The following is an 18,937-nucleotide window of genomic DNA, read 5'->3' as shown; positions in this document are numbered from 1 at the left end:
CGATTCCTTCGTTGCGACCGCTCACCCCACAAAGAGCACACCCCTTGCAGGAAACCTAACGTTCCTTGTCGACAATGACGTCCTATCGGAGCTTGCAATGTGACCCTTTCACTATCACCTCGCCAGCTCGCGAGACCATTCGCTGCCAGGGCAAGATGAGGGGAATGAGATTTCCGCGAGGATTGCTCGACACCACCCTATCGGCAGCGCCAGAGAAACACGCGACGTGCACGCTAGAAGCAACGCTCGGGGCCAATAGTGCGCCGTTAGTTATCCAGCTGGCGCGAGCCCAGATGGTTTATAAAGTTTGGTCCCTTGCGCGCTTTTCAGCTCGCTCCTCGGATCGTGCCAGCTGCTATTTCTCGAGCATTCTCAAGGTCTACATCAGTTGCGTCCGCGAAATCGTGGTCTTGCTGAGCAGTTTCAATTAATCCGTCCGTTCAGCATCGTCCCTGTCGTCAACATGCGCATCTCCACAGTCTCGGCTCTTGCCGCATTCGCTGCCATCGCATCAGCTCAGGACCTGTCCTCCTTGCCAACCTGTGGTGTAAGTATATGACTACCTGGGTCGAGTTCGTATGGCTGTAATTGACACCTCTTCTAGACCGCCTGCGTCGGTAACGGCCTTGCTGGCACTGGCTGCAATCAGATTGACATTGCTTGTATCTGCAAGTCATCGTCTTGGATCAACAGCCTGTCATGCTGCGTTTCGCAAAAGTGCGACGCTGCCGACCAAGCCAGTACGTTTTTTTTTTCTCTTAGACCAAGACAGCGTCCGGACCGCAACAGCTAATGAACAAACCTCTAGGCATCATTAAATTTGCCCAGCAGATCTGCTCTCCGGTTGGCGTAACTACCCTTCCAACACAGGCTGGCTGCACTGGCACAAACGCAGCATCGACCACTGGTTCTGCAACGGCCAGCGCGAGCAGTGCCGGCTCTGTAACCTCCTCGGCAGCTAGCGTGGTTTCATCCGTCTCGGCTTCTGTCAGCTCAGCTGCGAGCCAGGCTTCCGCTGCTACCTCTGCGACCACAACCGCCTCCGCCGCTTCGACTGGTGCTGCTGTCGCACCAGTCCCAACCGCTTTCGGCCTTGCTGGCGTTGCTGCCGCCGCTGGTCTGTTCGCCGCTGCGTTGTAAACGGGCAAAATGATTGAAACAATGGAACGCTGGACATTGAGGAGCCAAATGTAGTCCGGGACGGTTGCATAAAGGTGTCGTAGTTTGCCATCGCATGCGTTGCCTGGATAGATGGGGCGGGCATCCTTACGCTTGCTTGCTCAATTCAGAATGTAACGACTCTGTCTCTCTGCATGGATCTGAACTTGTGCATGCGTGCAATGACCTTTAAACTTAATTATAATAATACGATGCAAATCTACCTAATTCGCCTACAAGTTATGAATCATCGTATCCACGTTCCTGGTCTCTTTTTTATCCAGAACGAGGTTTACCACAACGGGGTGAGCCGCTGCGGGAGGGCGCGTTGTGCCCTGCGGAAAGAGCATGCATGACCCACACTTTTGTCACTCTTGCTCCTCATCATTTCCGCATCTTCTGCACTTCGAACAATTCTCACTGCCAAACTGAGAGTCGATGATACTTATTGCTAGGCTTCCTGCGCGGCATCCTATTCATGCTGGCCATTCTCCTAACTATGCTTGCTGAGTAGTGGTTCCCCTGTTTCCTCCAAGTGCACAGCGCAATGTCGAACTTCAAGCGAGCGATGCCTGCGGCGGCCGCTTCGCAGCGGAACTCACTCGCTTTAGCCATGCGGGCGGCGACCATTGTAGATATCAATCCCGTTCTACCGGCCGGTACGTTTTCCTAAACATGTATTCGAGCTTCGCTCATACGACTGCAGAGTTGATATCCATGATTTTGGATTACCTGCCAGTGGTAGATCTGATACATTTTGCTCGCACGTCAAGGCGAATGAAGGAAATGGTATACGACGATACGCGATGGGTGCAACGACTGAGTAGCATGGGCTGCTGGAATGAAGCGGAAGCGCGACAAAGAGCAGAGGAGGCCATGCGGCAGCGATCTGACGGGCGTAGGGCATGGGAAATTGGCGATGGAAGGAGGATAGGCGATCCGCCTAGTGAGACCGCTCTCGGTGTGATCGGAAATGCCCAAGCAGGAGAAAAGTCAAGTGCAACGCTCTTCGACGCCGGATGGGAACAAGAAAGAAACGGATGGCCTATGGAGCGATCTGGAACTCATCAGCGCCAGACCACACACGACAAAGGGTTCGAGTCTGCAACCCTGGTCTCCAGTGGTCCACATGGTGGCTCATACTCTGCCGGCAACAGAGATGCTGCTGCGATACTGAAGGTGCTTTCGAGCGTTCGGTCGGCAAGGGGATATGCGCGACAAGAGTACGGAAAGATATATGGCGCCTTAGCTCCCTTCTATTTCGACCTTGCGCGAGCAACAACTCACACGGACCCGATCTTGTTTCGGACATATCGCGATCCGGAGCAACAAGCGCAGATGCTCAACCAGCTGAAGACATTTGCCAAAAGCGACTGGGCCCAAGGCTGCAGAGTCAGGGAGGAGAAGCTTGACACGATGATTGGCATCTTTGAGAACGCTGCCCTTCGTGAGTTTGAGCAAGGGATGAATGAAAGTGACGTCGATGGCCGAATGCGAAGATACGCGAATGTGTTAGTGACACTTAACGGTGGCGCCGCTGGTGTCGACGCGTTCATCCAAAACAATAGACTTATGACCGAGAGGGAAAGCCTTGGGAATCCGCTTGACTGCTTGCCCGGAGGCTCTCGTGGCATGTTGCTGTTACATCCAGCACGTGAGTTCTTCCGAAAATTGGCGATAACGGTCAATGAGCAGACTGAAGTCATTGATCGCGTCTTTCCGCCAAATGTCGACGTGCTATCCGCGCTTATAGACCGGCTGGCCGAGGATGTGATTTCCGAATATGTCACGACGCTTTTTGACGAAGCACACGAAGGAAATATCGAGTCGTATTTAAAAGCTGTGTCTGGGGTGTTTGAGTCTGCACTGAGATTTGCAATATCTCTTACTCCAAGCAAGGCGTCAAAACCGACTTTTTCCGAAGAGGTCAACAAAGCTGTGGCACGTTGCTTTGAACAGCATGTAGATTTGTACATGCAAGAAGAGTTGCGGTATTTTGTTTCAAAAAGCGACGCGGAGGTTGCAGCATGGGAGAAGCAACTCTCTGAGCAAGCCGCTTCAACTGAATCCTTCTATATGTCCAACGTGAGCAGACAAGCCGCGAAACAGGACTTTCTATCGTCCTTCAGGAAGGTAGTGATGCTTCCTGTCAGCGTTCTAACTGTTCCCTTCAGTTCGACCAGCAACGCGAAAACGTCTGCGACCGCGAGTGCGAATGGTGATGTTTTATCTCCTGGAAGTCGCCTTTCCACGCCTGTTCCGTTAGATCGTGCAGGTACCCCAAAGAATGAAGCCCCAACGACTGAATTAGCGGCCAAGGCCGCCATCATGAGCTCACGTCTAGAGGGAATCAAATCCCTGTTTAGCATTGAAGTTGCCCTCAACCTGATACACATGGCTAAAGAGAGCTTAGAACGAATGGCGCTCTTCGTTAAGCTTGGAGATCAAACTGGTGAGGAAGCTAGGGAACAATGCGAAGAAATCTTCGTATCGCTGCTACAAATATTAGGTCCACGTCATATCCAAAGCGGTTTTGATCAAGCGGTCAATCATCTCTCGGCATACAATCCTCGCGAGATCAATGAGCATGGACAGAAAGGTGTGGAGCCCTTGGTCACGTTTCTCGAGCTCGTTAATGTCGGAGATCTGATCCAGCAAATGGTCGATGTATTTTATGCACAGGAGTTGGTTGCTGCGAAACTCTGTGACCCTGACGATTTCCTCAGCCCGGCATTAAAAGAAAAGAAACGGTTCGAACAAATGTTAGACGAGCGAGTTGCTGCCGGCCTGAATAAAGGAATAGATGTGCTCATGGACGAGGTCGAATATATCTTCGCAACCACGCAACTGCCCGCCGATTTCAACCCTACTGGTCAGGTTGTTGACATCGGACCGAGCGCGACTGCTATTCGTATCATCGAGATTGTATCTGGTCACACGGGCATGCTCATTGGTAGCACAGATAAAAATATGCTTGACGTCTTCAACCAAGAGGTCGGCCTTCGGCTCTTTACCGAGCTTTGCAAGCACCTCAAGCGGCAGCGTATCAGCGTCGAAGGCTCCATCAAGCTCATTTCCGACATGAATCATTACAAGACGTTCATCAGGACGTTCAAGAACAAGAGTTTAAATGAGTATTTCAATGCGCTGAGCGAGATGTGCCAGCTTTACCTCGTGGATCCCAAAGATGCTAAAGAGATTGGCAAAATCATCGCTGATCCTGACCGCTATCATGGAATCTTCCGTGCGGAAGAAGTGTATGAGTTTGCCGAAAGGCGCGCTGATTGGTTTAGCGTGAAGAAAAACGTGGAGAAGGCAATGTACGGGATGGGATGCGTAATGATGTGAATGTCAGTGTCAGATAATTACAGGTCCCTAGATGGCGGTTCGGATGATTTTCGTACACGAGGATTGCATGAGGCTCTTCCCCCGCCAGTCTTCTAATATAAATACACCGGCGCAATGCTGATACTGCCTATGATACATGCCGAAACACCAAGGCTTTCATGCTTCTTCCGCGCTGACGTTCGTCCGCTTTGGAGCCGCTTCGCCATATTTATCTGCGCTGAAAGCGGCTCCTGTCTGTCTCGACGTCGGATATCTGGTGCACTCTGTTCCAGTCGATGAAATTCCACCATCTTTCCAAGAACTGCATTTTGTTGTACGCCCAGTCATACATGTATGTATGTTCCCACGTGCTCACGCACAAGCACGGCGTGACATTCACGCCACCGTAGGCTAACATCCTCGTGTCTACAGAGAGTTTTCCGAACGCACCGACGCTGTTCTGCGGCACGGTATGCTGCTCCGAGAATTGAGCACGGCTGAGTCCCTCGAGGCCGCCCGCAGCTTGCGCGGCGGCGACGTTTTGCGTGTTCATGTCGATAGGCTGTCTTCGATTGTGGGCTCCGGCGAGCGGCGAGCCGGCCAGATACGTGGCGAGCAGCTTGAAGCTGTTGTTCGCTTCCCTGGCACGAACGAGCCAGACGAAGCCGGGCCCAAACATTGCACCGGCCATGGCGAGCATCTCCGCCTTCAGGTTGTCGATGCTTCCAAAGTCCTTTTCAAGCGCCGACTTGAGCTTTGCCGGGATCTCGTCGGTGGGGCGCAGGGTGATGCCTTCGAAGAAAAAATGGTTGTTGAAGGCCATGGAGGCGTGGTTGAAGAGGGAGGCTTCGGCAGGGTTGCGGGCCGTTTGCACGACGATGTCTTTGATGCTGCCTTCGATCCCTCGCTCCGCAATGCGTTGATTGAAGCCCTTGATCATCTTGTCCTGATAGCTGGTGTACGCTATGTTGAAACCCCTGGCGGTAAACAGGCCTTTTCTGCTGTCGCCTTCTTCGTTGCGATTATGAACGCCATTGGCCTGCGCATACGCGAAAGACTCAGCATCCCACAGACGAGGCACTTCAAACAGACCTCCTCTGCGGGCTGGAGCTTGACGGGCTTTCGCTGTTGCTCCGGCGGCGGCTTGGGAAATATTTCGCTGCAGCCATTGCGGTTAGCTAGCCATCACGCAGTCCTGGTAAGAGGACGATAACTCACCCGGCATGATGGGGTCAGCTGGCAGAGACTTTGTCTCCAGCATATCCGTTGTACGTTCATTGTGGTGTGGAATTATGTCGACGTCCATCCATCGAACGCATCTTTTCCCGTATTCGCGACTTTTCCAATGCGGTTAGCGCAAGACTTGTCAAAAAATGGTCTTTATGCCTCAGGCCTCTAGGCAAGACGAGAGCGCATACGGGAGCGACGACAGCCAATCGATCACTTTGGACAACGACGTCGCGAAACCGAACGGACGACGTTCACACTCCTTACCGCTGTTTCAGTGCACAGCCTCGAGCCTGTGAATCTAACGAAGATCCTTTGAATATCCTAGTCGTCGAGAAGCACTAGGCATGGAATCCACCGGCGCGCAGAGACCGCCCGGCCAGTGCTTCGAGCGCGTACGCCGTTATTCTAGGACAAAGATGATACTCTTTGTCGCCCCATCTCTTCGATGAATGCGTAACTGCCATGATGTAAGCCTAGTCGTGGAGCAGACGGATAAAGTAGGGGTTCTTTGTTTCCTTTCCACTTCTGTTCTTTTGTTCTACACACCTAAGCGTTTGACGTCGAAATTCGTACCGTCGAAGGCTTCTTCTTTGTTTCGTCTTGCCTCTTCTCATTTTGTAATATCGAACTTCGCCTGGCGCGTCTCTTTACGTTCTTGCAAAAGAAAACTCCTTTTTCTAAAAATTCTCGTCTTGCTCGTCATGAAGGACCGAACACTTCCATCGGCCCTGACTGCTCTTGTTCAGGTTGCGCTTTTCACGCAGCCAATCTTAGGGCTTGCAATAGAGACCATGGAATTTCACAACTTCCTGCCTCGGGTCACTTGCAGCAGCCTGGCAAACCTCACGTCGTGCGGTCAAGGGCTGCCTGCGAACTTTTGTTGTCCGAGTGAAACAACTTGTATACCCATCTACAACACAGGTGTTCAAGCGGTAGGACTATGTTGTCCTAATGGCAACGACTGTTCTATAATCAAAACCATCACATGCGACACAAGTCTTCAGGATCCAATTCTATACCCTGCGTCCCCGCTTCATACGACAAACACATCTCAAGCATTGCCCACTTGCGGCTCAGAATGCTGTCCCCTGGGATATGAATGCATAAACAGCGAATGTTACATAAAGAGTTCCAGCAGACAGCCCTCTGCTTCAAGTATGACTGGGTCATCAACAAGCTCCATATTGACTAGCTCTACGAGCGCAACCTCCACTTCAGCAGCAACGCCAAGTGTTGCTCCGGCAACAATCAGTCCAAGTACAATTGAGCCTAAACAAACTGGCAACATCTCGAAAGTGGGTTTAGTTCTTGTTGGTCTGTTTCCAGGCTTGCTAGCAGGCGCAGCGATTGCCTTGGGGATACTGTTTTACCTCAGGAGAAGACGAAACAGGCAAGGCTATAAGTCAGACAGTGCCAGTAGCTTCTTCGGGCCACCAACACCACACGATAATAAGCCACCAAAAATTTCGGTTCCCATCTACAGGCCAGGGATGGCTGATCGTGTGGTGTTTGGTCATAATCGCACACCATCAGGCAATGCAGTTCCCGAAACTGCAGCAAACTTTTCTGGCTATTACAGACCCAATAACAACAGCCCCAACACCAGCGATTCCATGACTCTTGTCTCTCCCCCGCACATTGGCAAAGGTAATGTTATCGGGCTTCCCATCCTTGCTGCGCCCTTCGAAACGCCGGTCAAACGAGGTAGAGCCGAGGCACCGGAAAAGAGCTTCTTCTCCACGTCGAGCAAGTCGTCCAGAAGATATACCCAGCAAACCACAGGCAGCATGGAGACGATTAGCATGCTGATGGGGCCTCCTAGAGTGCCAAGCTATCAGAGAACGCCAGAAATGCGGCAAACGACGTACTCGGACGTGTATCGAGCGGCAGGGGTAAGCCCCGGTCAAGTTAAGAGTACGCGACCAAGCGTGGATACTCCAAGATGTTGATATTGTAGAAGGAGCCGTGCTCTTTCAAATTTCATTTGTGCTCTGCTTAGCGTGGCGTTGGTGGTCTAAACGTTAGATATTCAATCCTATCGTTCATAGAGCTGGATGATCTACCCCTAATAGTAGCAGCGGAACAATAGTACAACAACCGCACAGACATACATTCCTTGCCCAAGTTGCATTATTGGCTTGACACTGTTTATTTCTCTTCACCACACCATTCCTCTGACCACGAATTCTGCATAAAAATTAAAAATTTTTTAGCTCTCGCAAGTAAGAAGACAAGAAATTATGCCTTAGGTCATTCTTCCCCTAAAGTCAGACCTTTCACTTTTCCCTTGATAACGTACTATCTACAGCACTGGACTGATATGAATAAGTCTAAAAAGGTTGATGTAACCACCGTGGACTTGATTTACACGTTGTGATGAAGCAGATTTCGATGTCTCGATCCCTGGTGTTTATGGTGTTCATATTGGACAACGAATGAACCTATGTATATACATATGACCATGAGCAAAAGTCAAGCATCATGTCCATTCATGAAAAAAGCAGGAACTGAGAATACTTCATCGATGACAAAATCTTTTTTTTTTCCAGCTGCTCATGCGACGTACCGCAACGCTAATTTCGAGTGGAGAGCCGCCGAAGGTGCAAATGATAGAACGAAAGCACGTTCATGTAGTAAAGTGTACAATAGTACAGGAAACGCCTCCCTCTTCGTGCCCTTTCCTGGAAAGATCGATCACTAATGTTCTTTAGAAAGTAAACGCAGCGCTTCGTCATACTAGCGGTGAGCGACTGGCTAAAGTCTGAGCATTTCAGCACGCAAGAGAATGCACAGTAGTCCCCACAGCTGCCCCAAACGGTAAGCCGCCTATTCTTCACCAAGTATGAGCACGGGCAAAGTTAATGAGCTGTCAAATTCTCTAGAGCGGAACTAAGGGGTTTAGCTGAGTAACGAAAAATCTAAGTGAACGGTAAAGACTCCAGACAGAACTAATCTAAAACTTTGATCCTTTCTCTAGAATGCTTGTGTTGCAGACTGAGGTCTCCATTTCGGAATATTTTTTGGTTAGGACAGATATATATCCACAATTCTGACCCTCTCGATCCATGCACATCAGAATATCTGGGATCTATAGCTTAGGGTTCTTCGCGTGAATCTAGATTAAAATAATATGCCCAACATGACTTTGTAAAGAATCACCAAAGGAGTGTTTGATTCAGCTCGAAAGGCTTCAGTAGATACGGGATGTTCAAAGTACATAATCCAATTATAGTTGTGCGTGTGATACAGAGTTGAAACCTTGCACGTCGTCCATTCTCGGACTACGCATGATATTAGTCATGTTTGGTGAAACCGTCATTGCTCAGCCAGCCACAACAGACATAGAAAAAGATATCGATCATTAGAGACGTTTAGCAAATGGGACGTAATATCAATCTGAAAATATCTAGTGGTTGATTTCTATATCTGTATAAATTAGCTTATGGTTAGATCAGTTGTATCACTCGACTAAGTAGTTGATCTTTCAGCCAACTTTCAGTCACGAGGGTGGGAGTGGGGTTCACGCTTCTAAATATCAACGCAAGTAGAACTTCTTGTTACATTGATCTTCGAAGGCAAGGCCCTTTTTCTTAATCAGGGTGATAATTCTAGTTAAGGGGCCAAGTAAATTGTGTCAAACCATGTGGACCGTAACAAAAACAAATGTGAGGGAGCATCAGCCTCTAAGCTTACAACAATACAAACCTAGGGAAGGACTCGTTCCTAGCTGAGATCGGAAGAAGCTTGGATCAGCCTGCATAAATATGCAAATCGACCATGTAACAAGATCTTTGGGCATCAAGTGCTGCTAGATTGATGGTCCACTTCGTCAAGACACTAGGCTGAAATTGGTGTTGTAGATCCATGGACTTGTCGGCCCGTTCCATGCCACAAATCGACAGATCGCAGCAAATCAGCTCCCACAGCTTGTCGTCTTCCGTTCCGTTCATGCTTTGTGGCTCAGTAGACATGCCGACTTCCTGGTCTGGGCTAGCGCCATCTCTTTCTCGTCTCTCGGCATATTTCATCATGCAATGCACTTGTTCATTCTAACAGAAAGTAGTCGCCGCTCTTGTGTATTCTTGATCGTTGAAAAAAAAAAAAATCCACCACCGATCAAGTGATAAATTAGCCGCCATCTTGAAAGACCTGTTTACACTCAATATGCTAACCGCTACAGATGGCCATCTAGCCCCTTGCAAGCCTAACTCAGCGTCCAAGCTTCGTACAGCACCACTGATTGATGTAGAACTCGAACATCCTCTCAAGTTCGTAAGCAACTTTGACAGGTCAACAGTCCTAAATAGCTAGTTTCAGTGGCTGACTTGCATTGAAGAAATCGATGACCTCCACAAGAGCACCCACTATGGTTCCGGAATCTTGCAGGAGGCCAAGAGGTTACAACCAACCACAACACTCTCTTTCGATCTGCATTTACTGGTGTGCATGAATGATTGTAGTTTCAAAAGAATCACGGACCTTTATTTCTCTTTTTCCTTAGGTCATGCGCCTCGATGTATTGTCTTTGCCGAAACTGGCTAAGGATGCAAGTCTCCAATCGAGGCATTATCTAGTTTTTCACGAAAACGAACTCGTCGAACTTGTTGCTGCTGAAAGTATATAATCCCCGACAACAGCACACTTGGAGTTACTTCTTTTACTAACGTTTCAACATGAAATTTCCAGTTTTTGTCCTCAAGTTCCTTCTTGCTTTCGATCTGTTCACATATGCCAGTGCTGTACGGCTCGATGTTTCTCGCAATGGACGTGAGAACCTAAGGCTCGACACAAGTCCCGTGTTAGATAGTCACGATACACACAACAACGACGAGTGGTCCGAAGGGGGAGTTGGCAAAGTTGATTCGTCAGCGGGTGATGAATATATTGTAGATATTTGGCCCGGAAAGCACAAAGGCTTTCTTATTGACGATGTATGCATCTCCGCATGTGGTCGTATATGCACTAATAGTCCTGCAGAACGAACCAAGTTATATTAGATGGAGCAACATACAATACGGCGAGGCCCCAGTTGGAGAGCTCCGCTTCTCCCTCCCTGTCAAACCATGGGAACTGAACGAAAATGTCAATGAAGGCAAGGATTACAAAATTTGCCCTCAGCATAAAATAGGTTGGCTCGAATTCGCCCAAGAATTTGGCCAAACATATGCTCTCTCTACTGGCTCTATTCCACCCAAGTGGAACTATCCGATTAGTCCTGCGAATAACTATACTTACCCAATCCCACCCGAAAGATCTTCCACACTGAACGGTATGCGCAGAAACTTTCAGCTGTGGACGAATACTAAGCTCGAACTCTGCGATAGTTACGGAAGATTGCCTTTATCTTGATGTAATGGTTCCAAAGAAAGTGTGGGACGAAAGGGATCAGCGTTCTTTCCTTAGGCGTTCGTGTATTTTAATCAACTCATTTCACTCTCGCTAACCAGATCTAGCGGCTGTTATTGTATGGATACATGGCGGAGGGTAGGTGTTGAATAGATAGCACATTGGAATTACTCTTTCGCTTACCTAAATGTCCAGGTTTGTTTTCGGCCATAAAAACCAACATGGAAGCCCCATAGGTTTATTCCAGGCCGCAGAGAGCAAGGAAGAGCAAAATGTGATCTATGTGAGTGTCTTGTGTATTGATTGCCATTACTCTTACCGGCTGATCCGCTAGGTTACTTTGAATTACCGCCTCGGCGCCTTTGGATTTCTGGGTGGCGACAAGTATCTCGACGATGGCGGTTATGCAAATCTCGGTCTGCAAGACCAGTTACTCGCACTAAGATGGGTTCAAGAAAACATTGGAGTGTTTGGCGGTGACCCGGGAAGGTGAGAAGTTAATCTTTCAATATCGAGAATTATACCTCCTGAATATTGCCACTCACAGAAAAGCGCAGAGTTACAGTCATGGGACAGAGTGCAGGGGCGTCATCCATCTTGCACCACATAACTTCTCCATCTTTCTTCAGGTCGTCAAGATCATATTTCCAAAAAGCTATTTTGCTTAGCCCTGGCTTCTATCCGCAGCCTAACCTCACCTTGGAAGACATTAAGTACACCAAGTTCTTGGAGGCGTCGGGTAAGAAGAGTATGGATGAGCTCATCGCAGAACCTGCGGACAGCCCGGCACTTCTGAATGCTAACGCAGAGTTGACGTACAATTCTTCGTACGGGCTGTTTTACTTTGGGCCTAACATTGACGGTTTATACGTCACAGATCTGCCCGGCAAGCTGTTAGCGAAGGGTAATTTCCAGAATGGGATTTCGCTGTTACTGGGATATACACGGAATGATGGAGTTGCATTCACACCACCATGGCTTAGATCCAGTTCAGATCTACGCGGTTATGTCAAAACATTATTTCCAGGAACTCCCGAAGAGACGATGAAATTCGTGGACGATAATTACCCATTTTTGTCAGGCGAGTCAGAGAAAGACAAAATTCGCCACGTCGCGGATTTTTTGGACGTGAGTATTGACGAATTGAGTATATTATCAATTGCTGAAACCTTTGTTGCCAGGACCTCGCAATCCAATGCAACACTCACTATCTTACAAATGCCACAGTGAAATATAGCCGCAATAAATTTGTCCGTGTATACCGATACGTGTTCAATGCGTTCCCTGCTTTCCACGGAACAGATGCTGATTACATTGTAAGACACCTAATGCATAACACTTTTAACGCGTTGACATGGTCCCGGAAGCTCTGTGGTATGAGGAACCCCGCTAACACAGCATATAGTATTACCCAGAAAAGCCACTCCTTGGGGCTTTTCCATGGCGTCCACTTGCTCAATTTATGCAGAGGGCCATTGTGGATTTCGTCCGATATATAGATCCCAACCCGGAAGGAGTTAAAACCTGGGAGGCTTACACAGATTCCGTTAAAAAGGTCATGAATTTTGGATCACCGCATAATCCATTCAATTTCAGCACTGCTATTGGACCTGATCTTTTGGACGCTGCCAAATGTGAATATTGGCAAAATGCCCCGTTCTATCCTCAAGCTCAGCGCGTCGACAACGACATAAGGAGGGGTGAGGAGCTGGTGATCCAAACTGATCTTTAGTCCTTTCTGGGAGAGGAAGTGGCATGTATGGGACAGGTGGCTATGCAATGAGCTAGGGATGCCAGGTTTTCATTCTGTTCTAGTTGTGATATGTGAGCGATCGTTTGGACTGATCTTCAACTTGTATGCCTCATCATCCTCATGAGCTATATATTTCAACTCCGTTCCCTTGCACGGTATTACTTGAGACTGTAATCGATGCCCATTTGGCTTGACTTTTAAATGGACCTTGATTGAGATTTCGCGACTCCATCATAGGCCTTCAATGGTATTTTCAACAATGTAGACCTTTTCCTGGGCCCCCAAAACAGTGAGGTTGTGAGCAGTTAAGCCATGAGATTGAATGGAAGGTCTGTCACGTGATTTCGCGTCGGCCATCACAACCTCGTGTTTGGCAGTTTGACGACGTCAAGCAACTTAGCCTTAACCTGCGTTTGACACTTTCGTCATTACCTCAAATTTAAGAGGGAAAAACCAAAATGAAACCAGGAGGTTTTTTCAAGAAGCCGGACTGGCTCAAAAACAAACCAAAGGCCGAGACGAAGCCAGAAGAAACTGCGGATGCGACTCAGATGTTTGCGTGGTCGGTTGGCACCGTGTCGGACGCTTTGGCAGAACAGAAACGAAAGGAGAAGTTGCGTGCACAGAAGAAACAAGAGGCCTCACGTGAAGAAAGCGCATCACCTTCAACAAAACGAAGAAAGTTGAGCGAGAAGGTCAACTATGACCATGACAGGGAAGCAAAGAAGTGCGACAGGTCTCTGGCAGACAGCAGTGCTGAATTTACTGATGATCAGCAGCGACTCGATTCCTCAGCACCAGAACAGAGTCACGAGAAAATCACTTGAAAGCTCGCCACGTTCTTTATCACACCGCGACAAAGCCACGCTTAGCTCATTGTGCAAAGAAGATGCAAAGGTGATTGTTTTGTCAGACAGCTCTGATGTCGACCGAGAATCCTCGCCGTCGCCAACGCCCAAATCAATGAGCACGAATTGCCGTGCAAAGGATGTTTCGGAGGATTCGCAAAAGGAGGACGAAGATGATGAGTTTGCTGAGCTTGCCGCAGCAGCGCGAGCGCGAGCAAAGCAACAAGAAGTGACGCTGCAATCCTCAGCTACGAACACGGTTTCATCTGGGCTAGATGCCAATCTGAAATCACTGGCAACTGATACAGAACCCAACCCAACTATAGATATCCTAGTGTGGTCACCGCTTGAGGGTGCAAAACCTCTCGTTGTCAAGAGAAAATGGAACCAGAATTTCAGGGACATTCGCAAAGCTTGGCTCGCTCGACAGCTGGACTTGGCCAGCCATATAAAGAAGGAGGATATCTATTTCACATGGCGCAACAAGAGGGTTTTTGACATTTCATCATGCAAAAGCATAGGCGTCAAGTTGGATGCACATGGTGAAGCCATCATACCAAGTGACCAGGGTCGTTACAGAGCGATTGATGGCAAGATATCACTTTGCGCAACGACGGATGCCCAACAAAAACTCGAGAAGGAGAAAGCTGAAGAGAAGCATTTGCGAGAAAGCGAGGAAGCAGCTGAGATGGAGACAGAACCTGACCAAGAATCTCGGAGCACTGGCATCAGAATCATATTGAGATCGAAAGGCTATCCTGACCAAAAACTGATTGTGAAACCTGTAGGCGCAACCGAATTCTGTCAAGAATTACTTGGCTAACCTCGACTGATAGGACACAACGGTAGAGCGTTTACAAGGAGCATTTCGAACAGCCAACAAGATATCTGAAACCAGCAATGTTGTGCTGGTGATCGATGGAGATGAACTCACACCCGATATGACGATGGAGGACGCTGAAGTCGAAGATTTGAATATGATTGAAGTCTACGTGCGTTGAATGGTTGCATTATGGTCACTTATTGCGCAAAATACTTGGAACCTTGGACCAAGTCTTTTAATCGTTGATCGATAACTGACTATGCCGCCACAATAAGATATGATACCCCTGTAACGACTATTTAAATGCAATGCACCGAGCACATTTGTATAATCTCACAACCCGCTGTAAAGATTGATTTTGTCCGATCCACTTGTGCCATAACCTCCCGTTTGCAGCTCATAGCCAGCGATTCAGCGTTTTAACCGCGCCATTAGCCCATGGTAGGCTTTGGAAAAGGTCCACCCAACCCCGACAATCATCAATACGCTAAGAGCCAACAAGGCTATCATGACAACCCCTCTCAGCTCGAATGCATCTATGATCTGCATTCTACCAACTTGGCGTAGTTTCTTTCTCACATACCACGATCTCTTTTTCGGCTTGGGCGATCCACCCTGGGAGCTGTCGGCATCTCGCCAAGTAGTGTCGTCAGGATCCTGGTACGGCTCTGGAGAAAGCCAGCTCTGCAGCGCGAATGGAGACCAAAACGGGCTACCTAAGGCTTGCCGCGACGGATGTTCGGAAGACCGTCGCGCACGATCAGAGCGTTGGACAAGAAAGAGCGAAAGGAGGAAGGAAATGCTGATGAGAGGCATCATCACTAGCCGTCGAAGGAACGGTTCGGAGTCGGTTTCGCCATCCTCTCTGCGGAGCGGAGTCCTGGCCGAAAGGTTGCTCGCTTGATCTTCCGAAGACGAGATTCGAGGATCGGAAGCGCTGGCGAAGTGCAGGAACGAATCTTGGTGTTTACGATGCGGTCTTCGCGACGCGGATGGCGGGCTTTGCGTGCTGCTTGACGAGAGCGGAGGCACCAAGCTGGGTGGAGCTGCCCTTGCATCCATGACGCCCGATGGTGGTTGATCAAGGAGACGGGGGCTAGGGGAGGATTAGAGCGTGATTGCGAACCTCGTGAGATATAGCACACGCCCGTTCCCCGCGCTTACTTATCCTACGTGGTCGTTTGGCTGCGGGAAACGTATTTTCACGATTCGCATCTTGAATCGAAGCGGGTGATGACGCAGCACATGTAAGCCAAGCCAGGGTCCTCACGGCTGAGGTTGTAGACGTGAGCTGAAGTCATGAGCAGGAAGTTCATCTTAGAGTATTTCTCAAGCGAGACTCTGTCTAGATAAACGCAAAGACAGTACACATGCAACACAGACAAACATTAACCGACAGCACAGTTCTACTGGACAAAGTTTGGAAAGTAGTTTTGTTCTCTTCTCGAGCTAGTTTGGAACTACACATAGCACTACCGACGTTGCATTCTTCGCCGAAAAGGTGAAAGTTGTTTTGAGCTCGAATCTCGAAGCAAAACAGGCAGTACAGGTCTGGTTTATATTTGTCCATTTGACCACGAGATATTCATGGACAGAGGCTTTTCGATATTTCAAGTGAATATCATTGATTAAAAACCTGCCCGCCCCGCCAAGAAATGGGTTCGAACTCGTAAACTTAAGTCAGCATAATCCCGGCTGGATTCACTAAAAAAAAAAAATGAATTGCAGTGCCTGAATTTTCAATAAGGATTTTGGATGGCGTGAGCAATGCTTAGATCAGCTCGATTCTCATCTTCCCCTGTCGTGGAAGAGGTTTCAGCCGGTCGCGAGATGCAGGACTGAGATATGATCAATGATCGAAGTAACTTCTACGTAACTCCACAGTATTTCCGCGCAAGGCCGGGGGAATGCAGCGGATTCGCCCTAAGCGCAGAGCGTGCCAAAAATTTGTATTCATTCACGTCTTTGGACCGTTGTGAAAAAGCTGAAGTCAACTGCTAAGAGCTGCAAAGAGTCCGAGAAGTGGAACCTCCTTTTTTGGGCCCCGCATTTGCGTTACATCGAAGGAAAGAGTTCCAGGAGAATAGTAATCGCCCGCCCATGCAAAACTGTGGTCACCGATTTTATCGGCCCTCCGATTCAACTGTTCAGCACGTTGAAAAGCATTAAGATCTCAACCGGAATAGCTTCCGCGTCGAACTTGACATGACAGGTAGACTTTCTGCTTTGGAAATGAGTTGCGCAACGGGAACCAGTAAAAGAACGAACGTAATGTAGATTATGCTCTACATAATGACACTGCCTGCGGGTTTCTCCGCCAAACGGAGATGAGCCACAACGAGACCACGGAGACCGTCTAATTTTCCTTTTCTCTTCCACAATTACATTCGGGACGTATCTGATGACTACGGCTGTTGCGCATGAACGTTGGACAAGCCAGTATCAAACAGTTTGCGTCTCTCGGGGACTTTCGTGAGCGCTGTATCCACGACATGCATTTTCGTCCATGCTCTCTTTGCCATTCAAGTCCGATGGCAGCCTTTGAGAGGCAAAACTTTGAGACCCTCGCGGATATGATATGACAGGGCGGAGGACCTGATCTCTAGTCGAAGCCTTCTCATGCCGGACGAACATGGCCGTCTCCAGCTCATCAAAGTCTTGCCCCGGATTCGCGGTTTCGTAGACCATAAGTTTCAGCAATTTGTACAGACCAACTGCGAGAAGAGATCCCAAGAAAGGACCAACGTAGAAAATCCAATCGTAGCTTTGAAATCCGGACACGACTTCTGGTCCAAGCGATCGGGCTGGATTGACTGAGCAACCGTCGTAGGGGATTGCCGCCAAGTGGATGACGAACAGGGCTAAACCAATGCCCACAGGAGCGAGGAAAGTGGCTTTGTGTTTTTCTACGGCCAGGACGAGAACAGCAAGGACGAGCTGCGCTGTCAGAAAGAATTCGATGAACAACGCACGCACGTCGCTGACTCCTTCGGCCACTTTGGTGGAGACATTCAGCGGCCCTGGAGACAAGCCATCCGCGAGAGCGGCGGCGGCAATTCCTGCGACCAGTTGTGCAATCAGGAGGACAACCGATCGTAATGGCTTGATAGCTCCAGCAAGAAGAAGGCCAAGCGTGACCTGTGCAACTGTCAGACTTGGCTGGAAATGCTGTGAACAATGGCATTTACGGCTGGATTGAATAGGCCACCGCTAATCCTATAAAATATCCAAACATTGGCGGCAAGTGAGAAGCCAAAAGCAAGGGCGACGTAAAGTCGTCCCGCACTATCAAGGGGCTGATCTGGAGGATTTTCCGTCACAACAACATGGGTTGACAAGAAAGCGAGAAGCAGGAACATAAAAGTGCCGCAGAATTCTCCTATGAACGAAACTAGCTCATTCTTTAGCCCTAGAGGCAACCTTGAGAGTCGCGTTTGCTTCATGTTCAGATTTGCATTCTGGGACAGAGGCCATGTTGCCGAACGAACAGTGGTGATTTGTTGAGGAGACATTGTGATTCGTATGGAGGAAGTGATGTTGCTCTCAACTTCGTCTGGCTTGGAGAGACGCTCACGTTTTATTCTCCAAATACTTGAGGGGTGGCGAATCCGATTCCTCGGGATGACAAGTGCATGTGTTGAAGTCTGGCGAGCTGAAACCTAGATTTCAGATCGTACTACGCGTGAAGCTATATCCTTGCTCTTTCGAACGAAGCCAATGAGGTTCTGTCCCAAAAACTTAGTCGGCACTCTGCTTGGTTCTCAATTAAGTCATCTCAGACTAATGATGTTGACAAGACTGATAGTGATCACTGCATGACTGCAGAATAACGTGAGAGAGTGGGACTCGCCCGTCAGGGGTGACAGACATGAGAAAGTCTTCGCCGGAATCGCAAGTGGGTTTGACGTCTTTGCCGATACACGACAAAATGTGCAGAGTAGAAGAATGTGCCATAATGCTGTTGGTCGGCCCACAGGAGAGGATCTCCTTGTAGTCTCGGCGGGCATCAGCTCAGTTGCTCAGAATCACAACCTCGCCGCCTGTTTGACTCAGAAAGCTCAAACTGCTCGTCGGCCAAGGCCAGCGCGGTGGAAGCTCGGAAGGGATCTCGCGATAGTTATACACCTAAATGAAGGCGGCGACGAGCACCTCGGTATAGCACGCCTGGACGTTCATGGTGACGGGCAGAGCGCTCGTATGCTGCGATGGCTCGTCGCCATCATTCCAGTCGGGTCGCACGCAGTCGTGGTGAAGCGTCCAAGGCAAAGGAGCAGATTGACATGCGCATGGCTCGTGTATGCTCCTCTGCCTTGGACGCTGAGGGCTGGCAGCGAGGCAGTGCTTCACGTCCGCGGGCTTCGCCATTGGCTCTCGCGTGCTGCGGGCGCTGTGATTGGCGAAGGGACGACGTTGCTCCGCCTGTTCGTCCGACGCTTGCACGGACAGCCGGCG

General features: G+C 49.1%; 8 protein-coding genes across 9 annotated transcripts; 5 read left to right on the top strand and 3 right to left on the bottom strand.

Moving 5' to 3' along the window:
- Positions 1-55: 55 nt before the first annotated feature.
- Positions 56-1,405, top strand: PV09_06847 (uncharacterized protein). The gene is made up of 4 exons (XM_016360546.1): positions 56-387; positions 445-547; positions 605-740; positions 809-1,405. Exons 1-4 carry the CDS (start codon positions 75-77, stop codon positions 851-853), a joined length of 597 nt encoding a protein of 198 aa, XP_016211532.1. The 5' UTR covers positions 56-74; the 3' UTR covers positions 854-1,405.
- A 139-nt stretch (positions 1,406-1,544) lies between these two features.
- On the top strand, positions 1,545-4,639 carry PV09_06846 (uncharacterized protein). The gene is made up of 2 exons (XM_016360545.1): positions 1,545-1,817; positions 1,865-4,639. The coding sequence occupies exons 1-2, from the start codon at positions 1,706-1,708 to the stop codon at positions 4,504-4,506; spliced, it is 2,754 nt and encodes a 917-aa protein (XP_016211531.1). The 5' UTR covers positions 1,545-1,705; the 3' UTR covers positions 4,507-4,639.
- Positions 4,295-5,790, bottom strand: PV09_06845 (uncharacterized protein). The gene is made up of 2 exons (XM_016360544.1): positions 5,704-5,790; positions 4,295-5,644 (listed from the first exon to the last, which is right to left on the bottom strand). Exons 1-2 carry the CDS (start codon positions 5,761-5,763, stop codon positions 4,715-4,717), a joined length of 990 nt encoding a protein of 329 aa, XP_016211530.1. The 5' UTR covers positions 5,764-5,790; the 3' UTR covers positions 4,295-4,714.
- Positions 5,791-6,416: 626 nt separating this feature from the next.
- On the top strand, positions 6,417-7,664 carry PV09_06844 (uncharacterized protein; the record flags this gene model as incomplete). Its single annotated transcript, XM_016360543.1, has 1 exon — positions 6,417-7,664. One exon carries the CDS (start codon positions 6,417-6,419, stop codon positions 7,662-7,664), a length of 1,248 nt encoding a protein of 415 aa, XP_016211529.1.
- A 2,387-nt stretch (positions 7,665-10,051) lies between these two features.
- On the top strand, positions 10,052-13,046 carry PV09_06843. Of its 2 annotated transcripts, XM_016360541.1 has the most exons (10): positions 10,052-10,331; positions 10,402-10,646; positions 10,693-10,984; positions 11,040-11,120; positions 11,169-11,199; positions 11,257-11,344; positions 11,396-11,550; positions 11,619-12,189; positions 12,243-12,377; positions 12,467-13,046. In XM_016360541.1, exons 1-10 carry the CDS (start codon positions 10,220-10,222, stop codon positions 12,791-12,793), a joined length of 2,037 nt encoding a protein of 678 aa, XP_016211527.1. In that variant the 5' UTR covers positions 10,052-10,219; the 3' UTR covers positions 12,794-13,046. The 2 variants fall into 2 exon arrangements, with proteins under 2 accessions (XP_016211527.1, XP_016211528.1); XM_016360542.1 differs by lacking the exon at positions 10,052-10,331 and having other exon boundaries at positions 10,344-10,646.
- A 168-nt stretch (positions 13,047-13,214) lies between these two features.
- PV09_06842 (uncharacterized protein) lies at positions 13,215-14,804 on the top strand. Its single transcript, XM_016360540.1, has 3 exons — positions 13,215-13,541; positions 13,594-14,446; positions 14,499-14,804. Exons 1-3 carry the CDS (start codon positions 13,273-13,275, stop codon positions 14,661-14,663), a joined length of 1,287 nt encoding a protein of 428 aa, XP_016211526.1. The 5' UTR covers positions 13,215-13,272; the 3' UTR covers positions 14,664-14,804.
- PV09_06841 (uncharacterized protein) lies at positions 14,706-15,709 on the bottom strand. The gene has a single exon (XM_016360539.1). The coding sequence runs from the start codon at positions 15,545-15,547 to the stop codon at positions 14,897-14,899; it is 651 nt and encodes a 216-aa protein (XP_016211525.1). The 5' UTR covers positions 15,548-15,709; the 3' UTR covers positions 14,706-14,896.
- A 1,218-nt stretch (positions 15,710-16,927) lies between these two features.
- Positions 16,928-18,795, bottom strand: PV09_06840 (uncharacterized protein; the record flags this gene model as incomplete). The annotated part of the gene is made up of 2 exons (XM_016360538.1): positions 17,674-18,795; positions 16,928-17,623 (listed from the first exon to the last, which is right to left on the bottom strand). The coding sequence occupies exons 1-2, from the start codon at positions 17,995-17,997 to the stop codon at positions 16,928-16,930; spliced, it is 1,020 nt and encodes a 339-aa protein (XP_016211524.1). The 5' UTR covers positions 17,998-18,795.
- Between the last annotated feature and the right edge of the window lie 142 nt (positions 18,796-18,937).

Source organism: Verruconis gallopava, assembly GCF_000836295.1.
Source record: "Verruconis gallopava strain CBS 43764 unplaced genomic scaffold supercont1.25, whole genome shotgun sequence".
NCBI classification, from domain to species: Eukaryota; Fungi; Ascomycota; class Dothideomycetes; order Venturiales; family Sympoventuriaceae; genus Verruconis; species Verruconis gallopava.
Note: the sequence above shows the minus strand (reverse complement) of the source record. Positions and strands in the feature narration are given on the sequence as shown.